General features: G+C 36.7%; 2 protein-coding genes across 3 annotated transcripts; one reads left to right on the top strand and one right to left on the bottom strand.

Annotated features, from left to right (window-relative positions):
- The first annotated feature begins 10,490 nt into the window (after nt 1–10,490).
- LOC142551224 (glucan endo-1,3-beta-glucosidase 8-like) lies at nt 10,491–13,559 on the top strand. Its single transcript, XM_075660344.1, is given in 3 exon segments — nt 10,491–11,022; nt 12,223–12,731; nt 12,734–13,559. Coding segments are annotated over 3 exon segments (1,434 nt in total). The 5' UTR covers nt 10,491–10,684; the 3' UTR covers nt 13,321–13,559.
- Nucleotides 13,560–13,938: 379 nt separating this feature from the next.
- LOC142551223 (DNA-3-methyladenine glycosylase) lies at nt 13,939–16,886 on the bottom strand. Of its 2 annotated transcripts, none has more exons than XM_075660343.1 (7): nt 16,869–16,886; nt 16,404–16,750; nt 16,253–16,324; nt 15,088–15,211; nt 14,544–14,614; nt 14,405–14,462; nt 13,939–14,326 (listed from the first exon to the last, which is right to left on the bottom strand). In XM_075660343.1, exons 2-7 carry the CDS (start codon nt 16,707–16,709, stop codon nt 14,160–14,162), a joined length of 798 nt encoding a protein of 265 aa, XP_075516458.1. In that variant the 5' UTR covers nt 16,710–16,750; nt 16,869–16,886; the 3' UTR covers nt 13,939–14,159. The 2 variants fall into 2 exon arrangements, with proteins under 2 accessions (XP_075516458.1, XP_075516457.1); XM_075660342.1 differs by lacking the exon at nt 16,869–16,886 and adding an exon at nt 16,846–16,862.
- Nucleotides 16,887–26,302: the final 9,416 nt, after the last annotated feature.

Genomic DNA, 26,302 nt, shown 5'->3' with positions numbered 1-26,302 from the left:
GACTTTCTAGGCAGACGTCTCTTTTGGATTTTGTGTTTCGTACAACCTTTGAAAGTTTGGGCCGATTCAGGATTTTTGACAAACTGTTTATACAGGACATCTGTCTTAATTATGGGTTTCCTTCTTGCCTCCTGAACAACGTATTTTTCTTAGATCATTTTGACATATTAATGTTGCTCTACTCTGTACATTTATATTTTTTTTAGTGTTTTGCACTTTCTAGGGTTTAATATTTTTTCATGCATTTGTTACCCCAGTTTGCATTGTTTTTATGTTTGTACTATATAGCCCTTGGGAAGGTATTGGCCTAGTGTTTATCCATTTTTAAGTTTTTCTTTACATTGCTTTATTTATTACGATATATATATGTAGTGGTATGTCAAACCCCCGCCACCCCTTTCTGGTGTTTCTGAAACGTCTGCTAATCGTTTTCTTAAAACGTGCTAAAATTTTTTATTTTTTTTAACATACCAACTATCATTTAAAAATCCAAAACTCCATAAAATTTAATTTATAAAATCGTCAAACTTTTACCAAACCTATTATTTGAAAAGAATAGCACATACTATAACCTCTCAAAAACCACTCATAAACATAAATAAACGTCATAAAATATCTTTAACATAACTTAAAATCATAAATCATAACTAGTGCGGAAAACTAGCGTTGGTCATCGGGTTATATGCACCTTCAGTCCAGCAAAGTCAACCATCAAGACCTCCATTATCTTTACTATCATAATCACCAGCATCAATCACACCTAGTAAGTCTAAAGACTCAACACACCATAATCTTGATAACAAGTAATACATATACAGATCACATACAACAGTGAAAATACTTGTACTTAAAATATCGTTTTCATGAATATGCATAAACTTTAAACAATAACATTTTTATAAACATTTTCATGATGCATAAACTTTAAACATAAACATTTTCATAATGATGCATTAACTTTAAACATAAACATTTTCATAATGATGCATTAACTTTAAACATAAACATTTTCGTAAACCTTTTCATATCCTCATAAACATATCCATATGAACATGCAAAACTTAAACCTCAACATTTTCCTTTTTATCATTTCATATCATATATCCTTTCCTAATGAGCATATTCAGATCGTTAATTGTGACTTTCCTCATCCTCAAAAAGTCTATGGATCCATCTACATGTAACCACAGTACTGGACGGCGGGAACACCAACGACACTCTCACCCGTCAACTGAGCCTTGGCCTATCCTCATCGAATGGAAATACGTTCGTCGAGGCTCTCTCGGAGGCCTTCTCCCATAGACGTGCTCCCTCTGGGGCCTTTTCCCACGCATGGGTTCCCTCTGGGGCCTTCTCCTAAAAATGGGCTCCCTCTGGGGCCTTTTCCCTTCACGACATCCTCAGTCTTATCCTCATATCCTCAATAGTCACAATTACTTCACCTCTTCCAATGTTTCACATTTTCATCACTTTAAAAAAATCAGGCATTTAATATCCTTTTCCTTTTAAAAACACGCATGCAACATATCTTTTAACGTTATCGTTTCCTCATAAAAATCCATAAACATTTTAAAAGAAAATTTTTAACACATAAGGATCTATAAATCTTTTAAATAAACATTTCAACATCATAAACATTTAAAATAACATTTCGACATATTAAATAATAAACATTTCAACATCATAAACATTTAAAATAACATTTCGACATATTAAATAATAAACATTTAAAATAAACCTTTTAACAGATTAAATAATAAACATTTAAAATCAACACTTTAACATCATAAAAATTTATAAACATTTAAAATAATCATATTAGCATGTAAAGCAACATTCAGGACACTGCCATGACGTTTACTAATTTCTAGGTGTAAAATGACCATTTTACTCCTGGACGTAAAATTTCACGTTTTTGACTTTTTCTTAATTTCATTAACTCTAACATATCCCAAATAATTATTTAAGCTTACTTGAATTTTCTCATATTTTTATTTAGCTTAAATCGAGGACTTTTCAATTATTCTTTAAACATAGCATATTACTGCGTTTTAAATCCCGAATTAAACCAAACCTTAATATAAAATTCCCAAATTACAAACTTAGACTTCTAATAATTATTTGAGTTTAAATATAATTTTTCATAATTTTATAAAGCTTAAAACTAGGCTTTATAATTAATTCGTTAATTAACATTTCGTGCGACGATTAAATCCCGGATAAATCCAAAACTCAATATTTTGATCCCAAATTTTAAATATAGCATTTTTATTATTTATTCTACCATTCGAAGTCATGAGCCACACCCGTGGACCCATGGATTCAATTTTAGCCTTTTAATTTTTGAATTTGACACATATACAAGCACACCGAGCCATCTCCCAAAATACTCGAGCCACGCCAGAGCCACCTCGAGCCAAACCCGAGCCAACCCACCTAGAAACCCTCATGACCAAGCCCAGCCCGTAAAACAAGCCCTAGCCCGACCAAAACACTTCTGCCCCTCAACCTAATTGCATGCATGTGTGTAAGTGTGTATCCTAGTTGCATTAGGACTCCTAATTGGACTAGGACACTTCCAGCTGTTCGACCATCACCACAAGACTCATCCTAGGACCCTAAGACATGTCCTAAACCGTAGCCAAGATCCCTAGTCCAGCCTCTGACTGACACCCTAAGGCCGAACACCTACAGCCCTTCCAGGACCCACTTCTGTACAGCTTTCACGTTTCTGGTTCCATCCTTCTATCCAGCCAACCAGCCCATGAACCAACACACCAAGACTCATCCTAGGTCCCTTAGAGACTGCCTAAACCACTGCCCCAGGCCCTGGACTGATCCAAGCCCCAAAACCGAAGTCACAACACAAATGCAAGAAGTGGTCGAGAATCCTACTTGACATGGGCTCTATGTTTCTGTTGCTAGGACCTAGCCAACCCAACCAGGCCATGAACCATCCCCTCTAGCACCCTTATAGGACCCTAAGGACCTAACCTAGCCCAGCCCAAGCCCTCTGGTCGAGCTCTTTAACCATCTGCGCAAGCTGCACAACCCGCCTGCACTCCTATGCTTCTCGGGTGGAGTCCTAGCTTGATAGGACTCCTCCTCAGCCCCTAGTCTAGAGTCCTAGCGTGGCTAGGACTATTCCCTTTACCCATGAACGACCCTAGCCAGGCCCTGGTCCCAACCAAACCCAAGTCCAGTAGCAAAACCCTTGAAGCCGAGCCACAAGTTCACCAACACCAGTTTCGGTTCTAGCTGTTGTTCTCCAACGTGTGCAGCGTTTTTGGTGTTCTAGAACTCTTATAAACCGTATAAAAACAACCCTTAAACCTTATCTTATCATGGCAGCCACTTCTAACACATAAAAACATATTTTTGGAACAAAAAGCAAGAATTTAGAGCACATATATGCATGGTTACGAAAATAAAAGGTTGTATGACTTGTTTTCATGCAAATTCATAAAAAATTACATGATATGGTGTGAAGATGAGTAAAAAGAGAATATGACGTGTCTTTGCATATTTAACGGACGATTATTCGTTGACGATTGAAGAACGACGACCCGAAGATCCTTGGCTTTCGAATTTTCTTGAAGGCTTTCGAATTTTCTTCAAATTATAGGGTGTGTGTGCCGTGTAACTTGAAATAAAAGTGTTTGATATGTGATAGGAGATTGGGCGTGAGTTTTAGGGATTATGGGGTGGGTTTAATATATTATATAGTTAATTAAAAACACTAATTAAGCTTAGGCCCATTAGGAAAGTCATTTAAGCCCATTAGTGCTTAATAAAAATATTTAAAAGATTTAAAAATAATTTTGCTTGAATAAGTTTGTGAATTTATTAGTCGGGTTGCCAAAACGTTCGTATTTTTGTTGAAAATCCAACACCGATAAAATTTACGTCCCGACGTATAAAATCACCTCAAAACCCCTTATTTGTAAAAAATGAAAAAGCATCAATCATAATTTAAATAATTAAAAACAATTATTTAATAAAAATATTTTTTTATTTTTCAGCCCTTGGTCTCCGTTCTTCGATCGCAACTCGAATAACATTTTAAAAATACATTTTTAATGCACCAATATAGAAAACTATATTTTAAACATGTCAAAATGCACAACATAATTAATTTATGCAACTAAAACATTTAATTAAAATACAAAGGAATTTAATAATTTGTATGCATGTGGTTCGCGTAGACCCTCAAAATTTTCGGGCCTTATAGTTTCTTTAATAAAAATTCTAAACCCTAAACAAATTTATGTAGGTGACGTTATATTTGGTTATACTAATCCCAAATTTTGTGAGAAATTTTCTAAGCTGATGCATGATAAGTTTGAGATAAGCATAATGAGAGATTTAAATTTTTTTCAGAGCAAGTCAAGCAGTTGGACAAGAGAATCTTCATCAACCAAGCCAACTATACAAAAGAGCTACTCAAGAAGTTTGACATGAAAAGTTGTGCACTTGCTTCTATCTCCAATGAGCTCATCAGTCAAGTTAGACAAAGATGAAGGGGGAACACCGGTTCAGGTCACCATGTATCGAGGCTTGATTGGGTCACTACTATATTTGACTCCTAACCGGCCAGACATTATGCTTGTTGTTTTCTTATGTGCTATATTTCAAGAAAATCATAAACAATCTCATTAAATAACAGCTAAGAAAATTCTTAAATATCTTAAAGAAAATCTTAATGTAAGTCTTTGGTATCTCAAAGACTCAAGCTTTAACTTAGTTGGATATTCATATGTGTAGGCTGCATGATTTATATGAAGAGTACTAGTGGATCATGTCAATTTCTTAGAGATAGACTTATCTATTGCCAAGTCTACTACTGAAGCTGAGTACCTGGCTACTGATAATTGTTATCCCAACTGCTCTGGATTTAACAATAACTCAGATACTATGACATCCAGTTCTCCGGATATCCGATCTTCATTGATAGCTAGTACCATTGCCATCACTTACAATCCAATGTTGCATGCTCGGACCAAGCATATTGATATAATAAATTATTTTATTTGAGATCGTGTGACGAAGAAAGATATCAGGATGGAGTACATTTCAACGGACCATCAAGCTGGTGATATCTTTACCAAGCCACTACCAGATGCTAAGTTTTCTTATTTTAGAAATATTTTATATCCAACTATCAAGTGTTCAAACTACCATCGAATTTGTTGTCCGGCAAGTTGATGAATTGGTTAAGAAGGGAATGAGAAGTTTTGATATGTAGGTGGATTTTCGGACAATGGTCTATTTTTCAACGATTGAGAAAATAGAAAAGTTGAACTCAGTAGGCCAAGCTGGAGGATGACATTCTGAGATGGGCCAAGAATGGTCTTATCTTTATGGAGGAGAGACTTCATTGACATCAAATTGAGGGAAAGTCTCTTGCGGTCCATAATCAAGCAAAAGAGGGCTAATTTTGATCACCGTGGCCCAACTTCAGATATGACTCCTTTAAGTCAACATTTGGAGATGCATGAATTATCTCTCTCCCTCGTAGTCAAGCTAAAGAGGTAGGAGTATGAGTTTTCTGTTGTAGATAATGTTGAAGATCAATCTGATGAGCGAGGTGGTGACGAGCCAGTTGATGGAGTTGACAATATTGAAGAAGTCAGGCAACCAACCCAAGGTGCTTGTTCCTTATTTTGAAAAAATTTAGGGTTCTGATTTTGTTGCTACTAGTATACTGCCACTGCTCCGCCATCTTCGCCTAGTGTTGCTATTGAGAACTAGATGAGACCTCTACCTGGGGTTCCCTTGACCCCTGTGAATGATATGGTCTAGTCATTGTCTAAATTTGACTTTGTAGATGTTTCCAAATCAGCCACTCCTCCAAAGGTTAAGAACTCAAATATTACCGAGGTTGAAAGTATTGATGATGTGGATGTGATAATCGTTGATGCTGATATGACTACATATCATCCACCTCCAACAACTCTAGTTGGTGTAAATATGGATATTCTAGATTGATGAAATCCCTCCAATCATTCATTCTGCTAATGAGAGCTTGAGAGTACATACTGATGCTGCTGATATTGATGACCAACCAGACCCCATTACTTCTCAAATGGATCAATCTGGTTATCCGAGAATGAGAAGGCTGATATTCTATATGATAGTGAAGACGAACAATCTGATTTGCTTATTTTCGATTTGTTCTCTCATATGGAGACCATTATTAAGAAATTCAGCAACATTGAATCCAAACAGTATGCATGTGCAATTGTATTTAACGACTTCAAGACTAAGATGCATAAAGATCTTGCTTCTCTGCACAAGTATGTCATTGTGAACTACAATAGGATTTAATCTATAAAGACTCACAACACAGAACATGTTGTCATGCTCTCTGGCCAGATTACCAAAGTTCAACAAATCTAGATGCCAAGATTGGCAGTTTGCAATCAACCCTTGGTAGCCAACTACAAGAAATTTATGATTATATGCAGTATGGTGATGCCAAAAAAAAGGGAAGAGAAGAAAAGAAAACAAGTATAAAATCTAAAAGATGTTCTCTTAGACCCAAATTTTTTTTTTTTAATTTTTTTTTTCAAAAACAGATTTTTCAAAAATAATTTTTAGGGGCGTTTTTCACAAAAATTCTTACGCGGTTAGAAATAATAAACTCAACATAATTTAATTAAAACACACGATTGAGAATTACCGGCTCTGATACCACTGTTGGGACATCGTATTCTCGCACCCAAGACGCAGCGGAAGTTTAAAAATTTTTGTTCTTGGGCGTCGTGTATTCAAATCATTCATAGGACGTTTAGGATCATACATTTGCGTTCTTAACGCTTGGACTCCAAACTATTCCGGTGTTTAAGCGGAGATAGCCCTTCTTGTAAATCCCTACGAACGGCTCTTCAAATTTGATCACCTAATTAGGTCCACGATCAGAAACTTTATTCCTCGCTTGGATTGCACTAGAAATCACAAACGATTTGTGCGTTGAGACTGTAGTCTCCGAATTTCTAAAATTCGGAGATGATGCAACGATGGAAGAAAAAAAAACAAAAAGCCAACAATTTTTCTCTTTTTTTTCTTTGTTATGGCCATGAGCCTTTTTGGTTGGAGAGAGATTTTCCTAATTTGTGTGTGTGCCAAAATTAGGTTTAGATCATGAGTCTTAGTGGTGTATTTATAGATTGAGACTCCTAATCTAATTAAGAGTTCTTATCCCACAAGGACTCTAATAATTTCATTATATTTAAAATCCCATAAAATTAATATATGATGTATTTATTAACCTTTAATAATACATGATATAATAATATCATATACACATATTTTAGATCACCATATAAAATATATACATGTATATGTATATTTAAATACCATTATTTAATTTATTAATTAACTCCTTGGTTAATTTAATTCTAGACTCTTCTAGAATATTTATGGGAGTTTATGCATATTAGTAATCAAAACTACTAGCACAATCATTTAATTAGTAAATTCCAAATTCACAAAAAAAATGATTCCGAACTCATTATAATCCCGATCGACGATCCGAGAGCGCCGATGTACCAAGGATACAAATCTTGTTCATATAATGAAAATCGAAAATTTCGAAGATCAAAATTTTCATTTACCGAATTTAGAACTTACCATATATGGCAGTTACCATATTTGACAGCTGCCAGTTTTAGTGAACTCCTTCACAAAACATGCGGTTCCACTCTCCTTCCTTATTTAGCAATCATGCTAACTTCCATTTCTTCCATCCTATGAAATCAGCTCATAAACTCCTTTATAAGCTTCATGTTTGATCTCCATCAAACTATAGTCGCCAAATTCCAACTCCTTGAAATTTGACTATCTCAACGGGAACACAGAATCCGATACTTGTGTGACCCTCAATGGTTCAGGAATACAGCTAGTCGTGGGTTCACATCTCCATGTGATTCAGAATAACCTTTATTCATATTCGGGTTTACCATAGTTAACCCCATTCTTTTCATCAATACCTTGATCAAGAATGTCAGAATTCATTTCTGATTGCACTCATCGGATCATGGTAAGAGCATCTAGTAGCATCGCCCCATGATACCCCTAGGTATCACTGATAGTTCCTGCAAGAACCTTTAGTCATGGTTAGCGTACAGTACGGTCCCTTCAACACATATATCCCGATCGAATCTACAACATTGGTATATCGAGAGTTGCATATGAATTCGATAACGATGCGATTTATCTTTGAGTACTAATAGTGGCATGGTATGTGCAACTAGGAAAACACATTTCCCTAAAGCACATTTCTTGCTCTGGCCAGAGACTCCCTGCATTATTAACTCATCAGATCACATAGGATATCTTCACCCGTAGGCGAACGGTGAATCCCCGACTACAATGCATTTGCTCCTACGTATTTCGAAATTACACCCAACCTCGCCACCTAATGACCCTCGATGGAGTCGGTAAACGGATCAAAGTGCATGCTAGTACGTATAGCCCCTACATTGTCCCGGGTCAAAGGACTAAAGGTATACAACCATAACTGCGGACTATTCCACTCGATAAATGAGAGCCACTTGGACAGTCCGAGGGAGGGTTGTTCAGTACATCATCATATGATCACCCATCTGTGTGAATGGACAACTTCATGCCCTTGCCTTTGAAACATGGCGTTTACATCACAAATGCTAGTCTCGAGCTCGAGCGATCTTTATCCTTGTTTTAGGCGGTTGAATCGACTAGGAACCTGTTTAGAATATACGGTACACTTCCTAATGAGTTTCATGATCTTACGTTGCGACGCAGACCTCATGGTACCTATTGTATATTCAAGGACTTTATCTATGCAGCTTGCATGGGTATACAGATAAAGTATAATGCCATAATCGAATAAAATCGTAAAATATTATTAAAATAAAGATTGTTTACATTAGAGTCAATAAAGCCCAAGCCACAAGTTAGCTTGCCGGTCACCTACTCTAACAAGTACATACTGATGTTGCTGATATTGATGACCAACCAGACAACCCCCTTACTTCTCAAATGGATCAATCTGGTTATCCGAGAATGAGAAGGATGATATTCTATATGATAGTGAAGCCGAACAAACTGATTTGGTTATTTTCGATTTGTTCTCTCATATGGAGACCATTATTAAGGAATTCAGCAACATTGAATCCAAACAGTTTGCATGTGCAATTGTATTTAACGACTTCAAGACTAAGATGCTCAAAGATCTTGCTTCTCTGCACAAGTATGTCATTGTGAACTACAATAGGATTTAATCTATAAAGACTCACAACACAGAACATGTTGTCATGCTCTCTGGCCAGATTACCAAAGTTAAACAAATCTAGATGCCAAGATTGACAGTTTGCAATCAACCCTTGGTAGCCAGCTGCAAGAAATTTATGATTATGCAGTATGGTGATTCCAAAAAAGGGAAAGAGAAATAAAAGAAAACAAGTATAAACTCTAAAAGAAGAAGATGTTAGGAGGAAGAAAATCCAAGACTACCATCAAAAGAAGGGTGGTCAAGGAGGCAATAGTGGAAGTGGATTGTACCAGCTTTCACAACATAGATCTTTAGATAGGGATGGATGTAGGTGTAACAAGACTTTAATTTTATAGCAAAATCTATGTAACAATGTAATTTCATTTACTAAATTCATTACCTTTCTTAAAATTGTCCAAGTGTTGTACTGCTTCAATGTATCTTTTTGAGTTTAGCTAGGTTTGAACTTGCGTTCTCTTATCTGATTATTGAACTGGTCAGATCCATTATTTTACTATCAATTACGATTTTATAAAAATCGAATTTTAGTGAGTGTGAGGATTTGGTACCTACGGTATTATACATCAAGCAACATAAATTCACGTCATCGCGAAAGAAGTCTAAGTTCAAATTCTTAAATGCAAGAATAGCCTCGAAGATTAGAGGAAAATATAATTTACATCTTGGAACATGTATATATTTAGATATTTTATTTTGAACTTAGCTAGTTGCACGTCTTTTTAAACGGTGTATAGCGTGTATATATATTTTCGACTATATTGGTTATTTTATGTTAATGTATTATGATGTTGCTGCTTTTAATTTGAGAACGTATCAATAGATATGTATTGCGAATATTTTAGATGTGATTTTCTTGGAAAGTTAGTTTACGGATTGGAAAATGTTATGTCATTATTGCCATTATGTTTTGTGAAGGAGAAGATCATGTTATTTTTTTTACATACATTAAATATGTAATAATAATTATGTATTGTTCAACATGTAACACATTTCCCTCATGTGCTTATTACACACGCGAGTGAATACCATTACAGCAACCGCGAGTGAATATAACGTGCCATTTATATTCAAAAATTCAAAATCTTTTTTTCCCCACCAATTTCATGGGCCCCACGTTCTGTCGACACATCACTCATTCGACAGTTCACACAACTTGGGTCCACACGTACGTTGCAGTCTTCCATATCGCTAAATTCGTTGTCGTAGATGCTTCCTATCTTGTTTTTGTTATCCTAGTTTTAGTTCCAGGAAAGAAAACTTTGGGGTTTATCGTATTGTTCTCCCTCGCGTGCAGTTTTTGGGGGATCTTTTTCCTATATTTGGTTCTGATAATTTAAAATCAAGATACCATTTTGGCTGGTAGAAAATTCTTCGATTAGGTTTTTATCTATAAAAAAAAAAAAAAAAACCATGTCAAGATCTTGTTTTTTCTTTTATTTATTTTTGGTTTGGGGACTTTTGGATGATGGGTTTGTTGTGGAAGGCCTTGGTGTGAACTGGGGGACCATGGCATCTCACAAGTTGCCGCCCAAGGTGGTGGTGCAAATACTTGAAGACAATGGGATAAAGAAGGCGAAACTGTTTGATGCAGATCTGTCCACCATGAGTGCCTTGGCTGGTACAGACATAGAAGTCATGGTCGCAATCCCAAATGATCAGCTTGCTGCAATGGGCAGCTATGATCGAGCTAAAGAATGGGTCAAACGAAATATAACGCGTTACAATTTCAAGGGCGGGGTCAATATCAAGTTAGATTTTTCTTTCTATTTTGCATCCTTTCAGTTCACCTTACTTTTCAAATTTCCATGTCCTCTGTTTATCAAAACCAAGTTCAAGTGGTTAACTTTATGGGTAGTTGATAGCCATGCCATTTGATGCTTTCAGAATCTATCTTTGGATTTTCCCATCTAAAGTTTTTCTCCCACTGATTATTTTTTTACTGAATACTTTGAGGTGTTTACCAGTTACAAACTAACCATCAATCCTATGTTTCTGAGTTGATTAACTTGTCTACTGGAATTCATTGGTATTTAATCAATACTACATTTTACCAGTGTTGTATGCAGATTGTTATGCGAATAGCATATGGGTAGTTCAATTCTGTTTCTTATAGCTTATTTTAAAATAAGGCTTTACAGCTAGCTTATAAGCTCATAAACAGTTTGTAAGATATAATGGCTTATAAGCTATTCAAAATAAGATTAGTACAGCACCTTACCCTCTGCAAGTATGGATGTTGTATTAGTATTTTGACCTATATGTTGAGTTAACTATGATTTCATCCATGTGTTATCTGAGTTTTGTTTTGAATGTTCTCTAAAATGATCCATTATATCGAATTCCAAACTAAGCACATTTATGCAATGCATAGACATACTTCTATGACTGTGTAGAGAGGGTTAAAAAGTATAGGAAGGATTCAAATGAATTCATTTATTACATTTATGTGTCAGGGTCTAGCCATATGACTCGTTTGAAATCTTAAGCATGAGTGTATTCCTTGGATATTTTCTATACTGACAAGTGAATATACGTAACAAATGCTTAGCCATCTATTCCTTGTTATTGATTCTCATGTGGGTCTTTTATTTAGGTAACTCATTAGAATAAAGTTAATAAATTAGGGATTTGGCAAAATTTTCTGTAGTGTTGGAGAATTAGGGAGGATATTTGTTGGAAAACGAAGGCCTCCATGTATTATTATCTTAGGAAATCCATCATTTTAGAAGAGTATACAAATATAAAGCTTCTGACTTTCTAGACCTTTAAACGTGAGTCGATTATTGGAATCGATGATAAGTTCCTTATCTTGTTTCTTCTCTTTAAAACTCTGCATCTGCAATTTTCTTACGACAGTTTTCTCTCAATACAATTAGTCTGAATTAGATTTTAGCAGAGTTTATAGTTTTGCTGCCATTGTAAGTTGTTGCTTCTTTGACATTAAACAGATACGTGGCTGTAGGCAACGAGCCTTTCCTAACATCATATAACAACTCATTTCTGAACACAACCTTCCCAGCTCTCCAGAATATTCAGAATGCTCTAAATGAAGCTGGATTTGGGGATGCCATAAAAGCAACTGTGCCGTTGAATGCTGATGTTTATGGTTCACCGGTTGATCAACCTTTCCCATCTGCTGGAAGATTTCGGACAGATATCATTGGTCAAATGACCCAGATTGTTCAGTTCTTAAACCAAAATAAGGCGCCATTCACTGTAAATATATATCCTTTCTTGAGTCTTTATGCCAACGAACATTTTCCCGTTGATTATGCCTTCTTCGATGGGGTGGCCAATCCCATTGATGATAAAGGAATTCCCTACACCAATGTCTTTGATGCCAACTTTGACACCTTGGTTTCTTCCCTCAAAGCTCTGGGATATGGTGATATGACCATTATTGTTGGGGAGGTGGGGTGGCCAACCAACGGAGACAGGAACGCAAACGAAAATTTAGCTTTAGGTTTTATAGAGGGCTTTTACCAAGACTTGCTGCTAATAAAGGAACCCCTCTTCGGCCTGGTTATATTGAGGTCTATTTGTTTGGCCTTATTGACGAGGATATGAAAAGTGTAGCTCCAGGTAATTTTGAGCGCCATTGGGGAATCTTTAGGTACGATGGGCAACCTAAGTTTCCTATGGATTTGTCAGGGCAGCTACAAGACAAGTATCTTGTGGGTGCTCAAAATGTAAATTATCTTCCTCGCAAATGGTGCATGTTTCGGCCAGATGCCAAGGATTTGAGTAAACTTGGCGATAACATAAATTTTGCATGTTCATGGTCAGACTGCACTACCCTTGGATATGGTTCTTCCTGCAATGGATTGGATGCTAATGGGAATGCTTCATATGCGTTTAATATGTATTTCCAGGTCAAAAATCAAGAAGACTCGGCCTGTTATTTTCAGGGCCTAGCTATGGTGACAGATCAAAATATATCTCAGGCCAACTGCAATTTTACCGTTCAGATAGCTTCCTCTTCTTCCTCAAAGTTGTCACAGGTGTCTTGGGCATTTTTTACAGGATTCGTGGTTCTAATGATATAGGTCTCTTTGTCTATATACCTCATAGTTTTTTTTTCCATTTTTTTAAATAATTCAGTTGAGTTGAGACTGGCATTGAGTTCCATTTGCTTGCTCCAGCTCTATAGCCTAGGTTGTTCATGAATTTCCCACTATCTGCAGTCTCCTTGATCTGTAATGATCATGCTACTGAAAATCATTATGGCTTTCTATTTCATATTTTAATTATGTTGAGATTAACGTCATTGATATTATTACTTAAATGTAAGCCCATGGATTCCGGTGCCACTTCTGTTCTTAACTTTAAAATGCTATAGTTAAAAACGTTTCAACTGCAGGAGAACAAAACAAAATACAAATGTGGCAATCATAGTTTTTTCGATGTGCTTTATGAAGAATGCTTTAATTGATGCGAGGATAGCCGGTTTGTGTGATGTTCGACTTAATTTGATCCAAGTCTACCCTCCGCAGAGGCTAACTCGAATCGTCATGCTTTTTTCCATGTGCTGTGATGTTCAGTGAAAAAATCCTACCATTATGACTGGAGTCGAAAATTAACAACTTAAGAACTTAAACAATTCCATAAAGATCCAAAAGTACGCTTCCTATTTACATCAGATAAATTTGCATTTCTTCCATTGGTCTTGGTAAGAATTGAATCATTTATGTCAATCAAACATTGCTAAAATCACAAGAACAAGCTAAGAGATGTTAAATTCGACGTCACTTATCATCGTTAGACACTGTAAGACAACGTACAAGTTCTTCAAATAGAAAGAGAATTTTCAATAAGGCCTGCGGCCTTCATTCAAAATAAAGTCAGTCACACAAACATCAAAAAGGGTTTTCTCCCTTCTCTTTCATCATGTCATAGGTCTAAGAGTGTTTTTAGGCGCACTTATCCATTGAGTACCAGCTATTGCAAATCTCCATGGTGCACTGACATGCTCGGGTAAAGCATAATCAATCCCAACTCGTGGACCAACAACTATCTTTTCTGGATCTGGTCCATCCAAGAGCTCTAAACCACCTATATATGTCATGCTCTTTTAAATCATTCAAAATTCCTCTCATGTGTATAGTTTTCAAAGCAATTACCACTACATACCTGGAGTAAAGAGAGGATGACTAGACCACTCCGGTGATATTCCTAACGCCTGACCGACCTAGATAAACAAAGAGAGAAACATTAGATAACAAACCTTCAGAGTTCAGACAAACTCTGAATTAGAGAACCAACCACTCACTTTTCCAGGGCCTGTCAGAAGAACGGGCTTCTCAGTCTTTAAACCACGGCGCTGCTTAATGGTTTCCAGTCCTTGAGAAAATGACAAGTGAAACTGTAAGTTTGCTACTACTTAAAAAAACATGCAATTTAATTTTATACAATACTTCTTCCGAAAGAATCAAACATCATGTGGACTAGATGAGAATCATGTAAAATCGACTTCACATTGATAAGAATAAAGAATATAAAAATAGCTAGCCAAATATCATATTTTTCAACCCCCAAAAAAAAAGAATTTGTAATATTTTGAAAAGGACAAGCAAATCAATATTGTGCTAATACAAGAACCTTTAGCATGGAAACAAGTGTATTGTATTAAACAGTAAACTGTACATCAAATTGATACCATAAAAAGAGAGGACTTCCTAGTATCATACTCGGACATAAGATAAAAATTTCCTTCATTTGGTTTCTAGAATGGCCATATGTTTTTCTCCACCTACAGAACCAAGTTATAAAGTTGCTACAACATTATTTCATCGAACATATGTAATCATTCATACCACAGACTGGAGCACAGGCACGAATGAGTACTGCTGCACCATTTCCTTCCTTGTCAGCCACCACATTGAGCATGTTATGCATACCATAGCAAAGATATATATACGCATGCCCTCCTGCTCCAAACTGTTGATGAGAAATTAAGAAGTCGGTGGAAAAAGACACTTGATGTATAGTATGCAAGTGAGGCTATTTTCATAAATCAGAAAATAATCATTTCTATTCAATGATGTACCAGACACAGCTCTAGCCAGATTCTCTTTCAAACTGTTTGCCTATTTCAGTTAAAATATCACGAAATGTTTCTTACAATGATAAAAAAATGATAGTTGAAAGATAGCAGCATACACCTGAAATTGTGTTTGTCATGGTTTATTAATGTGTCATGCAATCATGCATGCACAAAGACATCGCATACACAAATATGGAAGGAAGTTGGATAAAGCTTGGTGTCATTATGAACATTTGAATATTTTTTGTTACACATATCCTAAATCACATAGATGTCATGCACGTACCCAAATGAATCTCAATCTATAGCACGAAACAAATTCCTCAATTTACAGAAAAAAAATTAAAGATTTAAAGTCTTCAGCAAAGTAGTCAAGGATAATTCTTTTTCACCTGTTGCTAAGAAATCATATTGTCAGAAGATAAGCACAATGAAGTGTCCATAGCAGTGAAGAGTCGCCGATTTCTCACCCTTTGGCTCATGGGATGCGATGATATAGGAGATGAAAATAAATTGAAAAATATGGATAAATGAATCATTTTAAAATCAAATAATCATAGAGTTTGTGTCAAACGCGTGATGAAACAAGTACATGTAGCCTTGTCTATCGCACCAAACGGTGCCTTTTTATAGTAGACAAGTTCTTGTTGCATCGAAGTCCTATCATCTATTACTTATATTAGTCAAATCAGTTGCCATTAACCCAGAATTCAAACTCTAAACTCAGAATACAGAACATTTCTTAACGTCATATACAGATAATTAGACTTCACCTGAAAAGGTTGAAATATTATGCAAAAATATCAATAGTCATTTGAGAAAAAACCAAAGACATCCAAGGCTCTCTGTTTTCATCTCATCAAAACCATATTCAACGAGCAACCCATTCTCTAATCAAATAAAAGACGATAAAATTGAAGCAACGCAAAACTTACAACAGGGGCTGTCCTAGCAGTAATGCCAAATCTACCATGGCAAGCTGAGTCATTTGGCCTGTAAGCTTCAACCTTATTGAAAACACAGAGGACGCGATATAATTGAGTAAAAGAAACAAAACTAAACATCAGATGGAATAATGAACACTACCTCAGTAATCTGAAGAACAACATCGTCTTTCTTGAGGTGCTTGCCAAGCAACCGTGGCGCGAGGTCAAGGGCATCAACTTGGTAGAAATCCGGAGCTAAAAGTAATGGGTACTTCTCCAATAAAACTGAAGATATGAATATTGAGGGCGTTTTGGTGCTGGAGTGCTGCGATCCTAGTTTGACATTAGTTGTGCATTTTTGGGTGGGAAGCTTGGTCTTTGCGATTGTCCTTTTCTTCTTGTTTTTCATGTCGTGGAGGGTAGATGTCCGGTATGGTGTCAAGGTGGCGGGTGATGGTGTTTCCATTCTGACGGCCGCCCGCACAGATTGAAACTGAAACGCATCACCTGTAGCCACAAAACAAGATGCATCAAAATATATAAAATTTCTTTCGAAAAACTATACAAATAAAAAATGAATAGATCTCTATTCTCCTTTTAACTTGGCGGTTCAAATAGAGCCGACTAGGTTTCTCTTGGAATCACAATCAAAATAAAAACCATATCCAGAAAACCAAAATCGAAGCATAGTAAGTTTAACTTGTTTTTGGAGTTTTATTAATTCTTGTTAAATAAATAACTTTTATTTTAATAATATATTAGATTTTAATATATATATTGTGGTAGAATGAGGTCTTACACGTCAAGTCATCATGAAACACGTCTTTGTTACCGTATATTCTAAATTCGTTCATAGTTGATTCAGCAGCCTAGAATAAGGATGAAGTTCGCTTGAGTTCGAGACTACCACATATGATGTCAAAACGCCATATTTCATTAGTATGTGCATGGAGATGTCCAATCATATAGACGAGTAATCTATGATGAGTCACTGAACAACCTTCTCTCGAACTTTTCAAGTGGTTATCACTTATTGATTAGTCTGCGATTATTATTGTAAATCATGAGTCCTTGATTCGCGACAACATAGAGGCTAATGCTGCATCTTGACTCGTTTACCTACTTCTCGAGGGTCATCAGGTGGTGAGATTGAGTGTCAACATACGTAAGAGCCGATTCAGTATATTCAGAGATTCAATGCTCACCTATGGGTGTAGATATTCTATGTGATTTGATGAGTTAATAGTGCAATGAATATCTGGCAAGAGTATGAGTTGTACTTTAGGAAAATGTTTTTATAATTGCACATACGATGTCACTATGATTACTCAAAGATAATCATATCGTTTTCAAATTCATATGCAACTCTAGATAAATCAATGGTACAGATTCAATCAGGATATATGAGTTAAAGTGGTTGTACTGTATACTAAACATAACTTACTGGTTCTTCTGGACACTTTGAGTTATACATAAGAGATCATGGAATGATGCTACTAGACGTTATTATCATGATCTGATGGATGCAAACATTCTTGTGATCAAGAGGTTAATGCACATAAAGAAGCTAACATGGGTAAGCAAGCATAAGAGATAAATGTTATCTCGAATCACATGAGTTATAAGCCAGTTGTATCACTGAATTATTCAGTCACATAAGTATTGATTTCTGTGTTCCTGTTGATATATTAAATTCAATAAATCAAATAGATAGCTTATAAAGATCTTTATAAGTGATTCATATTTGGAAGTTATGGAAGTTAGTTTAATTACTAATTTTTTTAGGAGAGTGTACTGCCTAATAAAGTGAATGAGTTCCAAAACAGACAAATTCCAAAATAATACAATGGAAATTTCGATCTTCGAAATTTTCATTTTTTTAATCATAATAACGAGTTTTGTACCCTGTCATACCGGTTATGTTCGATCGTAGATTGGATTATGACGAAACCACTATCATGGATTATTTGATTAATAGGATTGGAGAATCCTAATACAAATCTAACTAGTAGGAGTCCTAGTTAGACTAAAACCCTAGTATAGGTTTTGACAAGGTAAAAACTACTAGTGAAAGTTTTAACCAAGTAAAAACTCAAGTGAGATTTTTAACAAGGTAAAATTTTAGAATCCTAGTAGGACTATAACTTAATCCATGAAAATTATAAATATAACAATGCATGTCAAATTTAAATGCTAGACATTTTCTCTCTCCTCTACGACACAAAACTCAACCTCGTCTTTTGTTGGACAAGTCAAGGCCGAGAACCTCCACGACTTCATTGAGCACCGTCTTGTGCCGCCGCTGCCCTGTCGTGATGTCTCTGTGACATGATCGGAATATTTCCTCCTTCTGGTCGTGAATCTCAACTCACTATTTCTTTTAGTTTTCTAATATAAATTAGAAGAGGAATAAAAACAATCAATCTTGGACTCAATTTGGAGATTGAAGAACAATGTTTGATACATTTGATTGTTCATAGGGAGATCTAAGAAGATTATCTTCGTTTAAAATCTGGAATAGCTGGAGTCAAACCCTATGAATGGATTTTGAATCATATGACACCCAAATCATGATTTTATTGTCAATTACAAAAAATTTAATTTTTTGCATTGTCTTAGGTGCGGGAAAACGATACATCAACATAAACTATTTCAGTTCTAAATATAAAATCGGAACTGGAGACTTACAGTTCGGTTTGCCCAGACCACCAGCCACCCTCCTAGACCCTACTGGACCAGCCCCTGACTAGCTGCATTAGCCCCTTCGCACCCTACAACCTAGTCGATGGAAATATCCCAAAACATGCAAGGAAAACTCTAACTTTCAAGCCTCCACCATACACTTCCTTCGCTACTGTCTAGCCTTACCCGGTAACTATAGAGTTCCCCCAATATTCCCAAAATAATGGTGTTTTTCAAAATCAAACTTTGTTGTTCAGCATCTTGAACTAACCATCTCTTCGAGGGTATTGTTAAAAGATCATCAATTCCTTGGGATATATTTTGGTTTAAAGATTATTATTTGCGGTGGCAAAGCCCCGTTGAGGAATTTAATCAAATAAGCTGATCTTCCCCCACGCTGTGAAGCGAGGCTAGGATTTGCGCGATAAGCAGTTCATTATAGGAATGTGAAGAAGAAAAAGTCCTTTCTAGACCGGGATAGGGAAGCATTAGCTTGACTTGACTCTGCTCTCTGCTAAATCTATCCCTTTAACGACACTGTTTACAAGTTCTTTAATGCCCCTTAACAGAAGAATGTCCTTTAGAAATCATAACACGTTTCAAACGAGCGCAAAAACGTCAAAACTTTGAAAAGTATTCATCCAACCATCAAATAATTTGATCAATATAATTTTCATGCTTCAAAACATAAAACACACATATTATGATTTAAATGGTGCAAAAAGAAAGTTTAGAAACGTGCCTTTGTGTTTAAAACACTCGAAATACATGGACGATTTCTACCCTTTTTTTCTCTTCAAAACCCCACCAAAAACCCAAATTGGGATGCAAGGGAGTCGGGTGATCGTTGTTGGAAGAAAGGACGATGAAGAAAATCGAAGAACGAAGGAGAATAAAATTTGAAACTTCAGTTGCCCCCAAGAGCTCCAAGTCTCGGCCGCTTGTGTTTCGGGGGGTATGAGTCTTTTAAAAAGAATTTAAAAAGAGTTTCTTAAATACTTAATTAATGAGCTTAATTCAGCCTTTTAATAAATTAAGCTCATTAAGATTTATAAAATCATTATACCTCAAATTAAAAGATTTAAAAATATCTATTTCAAAAAAATCATTTGTAAATTACATAAATTTTTTTGCTCCCACTAATTAATTTAAAATTGACATTATTTTTTCTTAACTAAAAAAAATTTAGTTTTTAAATCTTTAATACCTTAATTGTCTCTAGTCCTCCGTTCTAGGCCAACCATCGATATTTGTTTGAAAAAATTTAAATTATGAAATCAAGCAAAATTACACAATTAATCATTTAGTATTTCAAAATATATCATTCATGCATTCAAAATAATTTAATTAAAATATTTTAATAATTTAATAATTTTCATGCACGCGGTCTACGTGGACTGATTTTCGGGCGCTACAGTGATTGGGTGTGGCTGCACTTGCGGAAGGAAATGTTACTCGAGAAGAGACGTTCGAAGCTACTACCTAGGGGTGATGAACCATTTCAAATCCTTGAAATGATCAATGACAACGCCTACAAGCTCGATCTTCCATGTGAGTATAATGTCAGTTCTACTTTTAATGTTAGTGATCTTTCATTGTTTCACGTAGGTGATGAACAAGATTTGATGACAAATCCTTTTCAAGAAAGGGAGGATGATGCAACCATGGAAGGTCAAGCTCCAAGGACAGCGTGTGAATCTTTAGAGTTGCCGGAGAGGACATTCACGAGATGGCGAATGAACATATTCAAAGAAGCACTACATTGACTCATGAGCAATAAGAAGAGCTTGCAAAGCAAGGTGCCAAGTATAGAAGGGTTGATGATGCATGGACGTGAGTTTGGGAGCCATAGGATCGTCGTTCAAGTGTTGAATGATTAGGAGGCCAGTAGCCTTCACGCCAGAGCGAACGTTTTTTGCGCCCCGATGCGTATAACACCAAAACAGCACCCGTGATCAGAGGTGTCGCGCTAGGGTGATCAAATTCCGTGCCCCAGCATGTGCCTGGCACTAGGGCGGTCCAATCTGAACACCATAGCGCCCCACTTACTGCCCCAAACAAATAAATCCAGAACCCTCCGTGCTAGGGCTGTCCATTTTGCGCGCCCCAAAGTGTCGCCTACGGAAAAATCTAATTTAGGTCCTAGTTAATTTGGGAACTTATTTGTGTAAAGCCAAAAATCAATACACGTAAACCCATGCATTTATTAAATTATTAAATTAATTATTTAATTTTAAAATTCTTTTAACGATGCATGATTTATGATTTGAATTATTTTAAATTATTACATGTTTATTTGATGCACGTTGAAGCGTTTTCTTGAGTTTTATGTTTCAGACGAATATTCGATGCTAGATCGGAAAAAGAGACCTGTGACGATTTAGGCGATTAATGAAAATACGGTATTTTATTTCAAGTCAAGGAGATTGATATTTTAAATGATTTATGAAATTTTAAGTATTTTAAAGTCTAATTTAATTTATTAGGTGATTTTAAGATTTTAAACTTTTCAAAAATAATAATTTGAATTTGAGAATTTTAATCTTGAAAGTTTGTTACTTAATTATTTTATTGAATCTTTGAGTGGAATAAAATAATTAGATTAACATTATTTTATCACTAATTATTTAACTAAACATTTTTAGTCCCTAATTATCTCCCTAATCAATACACACACACACCTACACGTTTCTACACACACACACACTTGCATTCTCTCTTTTTGAAAAGAACTAGGGTTCTTAATATTCATCAGCAGCCACCCCTTCCCTTTTCAAATTTCAGGGGATTTAAGTTCATTTTCTAATAAGAAATCGTGTAGCAAGCATCTCCCGGTCATCTCCCGTAATCCACCGCGTCGTTATTCATCATCTTCGAGCGTTTAGACTCAAAGGCATGTATATACTTTCTTTTTTCGCATCGACTCTGTCATAGTAAATATTTTGATGTATATTGTGTGTAAAAATCTGTTTATGTTATGCAAAGTTGGAGCAAAAATGTTTGAAACGATTTTGGAATGATTTTTAGATCTCAAAAACCGAATCTGCTGTTATTTCGAATCCTGCGAATTTTTCGTCGGTTTTGTGGAAAAAATTTCAACATATTAAATGTATTATTTTTTATATCTTCGATTTGACAGTATATTCATAATTTTCGGACAAGAAACAATGAGTTATAATCATTTTCGTGTGACTGCTCGAACTGTGTAAAAATGTGTTTTTTTGAGGATTTTCAAGCCCAACCATGTGGGCGGCGTCCGAGCGGTAAGATTTTACCGCCCGAGCGCCAAGCTTTCTGAGGGGGAAAAAAATTTAAATTTTTGTCTTGGGCAGGCATGCATAATGTATTAGTATGTTCGACGTGCAAAGAAAATGTTTTATGATTTTGAGGTATGCGAATTGTCTTGTGGTCAATTATGAACGAGTTTGGAAGTCGGAGAACGTATCCGAGCACCTCTCCACCTCGGTAAAGCATGAATGGGTTATGATCATGATTGGGAAGCGGTAAAGCATGACCAGGGACTAATCCACCCGGTAAAGCATGACCGGAGATCTTATGTATATGGCAGTGGACATCCCTGTCAGCCCAGTACTGTGGTTTAGTCTGATCAGGCGCAATATGTATGCGTCACTTGCTTGGAAACATATCTCTAAGAAAAATGATGATTATTATGCATGTTTAAGTATGTACGATGTAATCACGTTTATGAAAATGTTTATGAATTGATAGTACGTCTATGTTTATGTAAGTATGTTCAAAGTTTAAATATGTATGTGCAACTTTAAAACGCATGTTGCTTTATTATGTACTACTTGCTATTCTCAGTTCATACATGTTAAGTCTTTAGACTCACTAGACTTGATCGATGCAGGTGAGGACGAGTATGGGGAGGCGAGAGACGGGGCCAGTGAATTGGCTCGGACTGTGCGGAGGACTAACCCAAGGACCGCTTAAGCTTCAAGAGTTTTTTTCTATGCATGTTGAACTTATTTACTCTGATTTTTATGAAACTACTTTATGTCATCGTTTAAACAAGTACTTTTGCAAGCTAGTTGGTTGTGACTTGATGTCACGAAATTAATTTAGGCTCTTTTTATATTTCAAATATTAGACAAGCATTTTATTTTTATTTCATTTTCGAGAGTTTATTACTTATTTAAGAAAATTTTTTATTTTTCGCAAATTTTAAGCATTTTAAACATGGTATGTTACAGTTGGTATCAGAGCGATGTTTTGTAAAGGGTTATGCTTGCTGCCAGTTGCGATAAGCTCACGAAGTCACTCCTCAAGTCTGTAATTTTTAAATTTTAAAAAATTATTTCATGTAGTAAGCATCAAAGTCATGATTTCAGCATGTACATATTTAAGTTTGATTTACGCTCATCTTATGATGATATGGATATTATGTTCATGCATGTTGGTTTACATATTGGGTAAATTGTGGAACAATATGCCTCCTAGACGTATGATTGCATGGGGAGCAGGTGAAGAGGATAGAGAGATCGGGATGAGGAGAGGGCCACTCCTCCTCGTCCACCGCCAGATATGCAGGCTCATATGCTTGCAAGAATGACTCAGTTCTTCACACAGTTTGCAGGGAACAATGCTGGAGTAGATACTGGCGCGAGGCCGCCCAGGCCAGAGGCGGTGCCGGCCTCGCCAGAGGCGGTGTATGAGAGATTCAAGAGGATGGATAAAAGGAGTTCTCGGGGACTACTGACCCGATGATAGCTAAGGGATGGATTAAGTCCATCGGGGTGATATTCACATTTAAGGATCTGCATGATACAGACAGAGTCAGATGTGTCACCTTTCTGTTGACAGGGGACTCCAGACTGTGGTAGGAGAGCGCGTCTGTGTCAGTGAATTTGCAGACCCTTACTTAGGAGGGTTTCAAGGAATTGTTTTACTTCAAGTACTTCACTGAGGAAGTACGCTCCCGACTGACCAGGGAGTTTACGACTTTGCGACAGGGGGATAGTAGTGTAGCCGAATTTTTGAGGAAATTTGAGATGAGGTGTCACTTCATGCCCCTAATTGTGAACGATGACAGGGAAAAATTGAGGCAATTCATTGATTAATTACGGCCGATCTTGCGCCGAGATGTTAGAGTTACTGGTCCTACTATCTATGTTATTGCGGTATCGAGAGCCTTGGCGGCTAAACAGGACCAAAAAGATATCGATAATGACATGCAGGGCAAGAGACCCTATCAGACGCCCCAGCAGCACCATTCACAGCAGCAGCAATTTAAGAGGCCTTTCCAGGGTCAGCAGGGAAAGAGGTTGTTCCAAGGACCGCCGAAAGGCAAAGGTCCTATTCAGCAAAAGAAGGCTTCTCAGAAGTCTGGTGAGTACCCACCGTGCTCGAAATACAACCGTCATCATATGGGGCAGTGTTTATGGGGCTCGGGAAAATGCTTCATGTGTGGGGCCAGTGATCACATGCTGAAGGACTGCCCGCAGTGGAGGCAGCCAACTCATGGGAGAGTGTTCGCTATGCATGCCGAGGAGGCAAACCCAGACATGACCCTACTGACTGGAAATATCTTTATAAAGAAAGTGGCCACGAAGGCTTTATTAGATTCCGGGGCCACTCACTCTTTTATCTCGGAGACATTCGCTAATTATTTGGATGTCCAGTCTATTGGACTCGACGCGAACTACTCCATGACAGTCAGGGGAGGAGTATCAGCTACTAGCGTGGTCAGAGATATCGATCTTGAACTATAGAGCCACCTGGTTTACGCTGATCTGATTGTATTTCCAATGCCAAAGTTTGATATTATTTTGGGGATTAACTGACTGACGAAGAACATAGTTCTAATTGATTTTCAGAAAATATCAGTGTTGATAAGACCGTTGGGCATGAAGCAATTTCTTTTTGAGCCAGACATGTGGAGAAGTTTCCGTCGCATGATCTCTTTCATGCAGGCACGAAAACTTATACATAAGGGATGTCAGGCATTCTTGGCCAGTATTATTTCAATACCTGATGCACCCACCCCATCGATATATTATGTACCAGTTGTCAGCGATTTTCTTGACGTTTTTCCAGACGACGTCACAGGCCTTCCACCAGAGAGAGAGTTGGAGTTCGCCATTGACCTTGTCCCAGGAACTGTTCCAATCTCTAAGGAGCCGTACCGTTCGGCTCAAGCAGCAAATTCAGGAGCTCCTAGACAAAGACTTCATCCACTCTAGTTTCTCACCATGGGGCGCACCAGTACTCTTCGTAAAGAAGAATGATGGAAGCATGAGGTTGTGTATCGATTACCGAGAATTGAACAATGTAACAATAAAAAACAAATACCCATTACCAAGGATCGAAGACTTATTCGATCAGTTACAGGGAGCTACAGTGTTCTCTGAGATAGATCTATGTTCTAGGTATCATCAACTGAAGGAATGAGTTGAGCCTAAGAATGCGTCAGAGATCTGTAGTTTCCTAGGCTTCGCAGGCTACTACAAGAAATTTATTCAAGGGTTTTCCTCGATTGCAGTGTCACTGATCACTTTATTGACTAAGAAAAATGCTAAATTTTTATGGAGTGACGAGTGTCAGAAGAGTTTCGATACTTTGAAGCAAGATCTTATCACAGAGCCAGTTTTATCCATGCCATCAGGACAAGGTAATTTTGTGTTATACACCGATGCTTCTAAGCTCGGTTTAACCGCAGTATTGATGCAGCAAGGTCTGGTTATAGCTTATGCCTCAGACAGTTGAAAGTGCATGAGAAGAACTACCCGACTTATGATCTCGAGTTAGCTGCTGTTGCCTTTGTGTTGAAGATATGGAGACATTATTTGCACGACGAGAAATGCCAGATATTCACTAATCAAAAGAGTCTCAAATACTTCTTCACACAGAGATATGTGGAAAAGTTGCCCAGGCAATTTATCCAGAAAGAGTTGAGTTTCCTTTAATATAGGAAACAAATATCCAAATACAAGACAAACTGATTCTACAAAGGAATCAAAGTCTAAGATTGGAATCAAGGAGACTATCTTTTCAGGAGATAGAATTACAAGTTACAGGTGGGGAAAAACACTTGTCCAAAAAACCCAACAGGAGTCAAAAAGCTTTTCTACCATAGGAAAGCTTAGATGCCCAGAATGGTGGAATGAAGTAGAAATAGTATTTGATATTACGAAAGAAAAGAATCAATTTTCTTGTAATACTATATACTATTTGGAACAACCTATGATAGGAACTTACCAAATAATGATTAATATTGGAGAATTGAAGTTCATATCAAAGGAATTCCAAGGAAAGAACTAGATTGACTGGTTCTTGGACTAGACTTTCTCGAGGAACACAAACCTTGGAAACGTTTAGAGTATGTAATGGAGTTTATGGCAGATGATAGGATGTGAA

This window comes from Primulina tabacum, chromosome 7 (assembly GCF_025594145.1).
Source record: "Primulina tabacum isolate GXHZ01 chromosome 7, ASM2559414v2, whole genome shotgun sequence".
NCBI lineage: Eukaryota > Viridiplantae > Streptophyta > Magnoliopsida > Lamiales > Gesneriaceae > Primulina > Primulina tabacum.
Note: the sequence above shows the minus strand (reverse complement) of the source record. Positions and strands in the feature narration are given on the sequence as shown.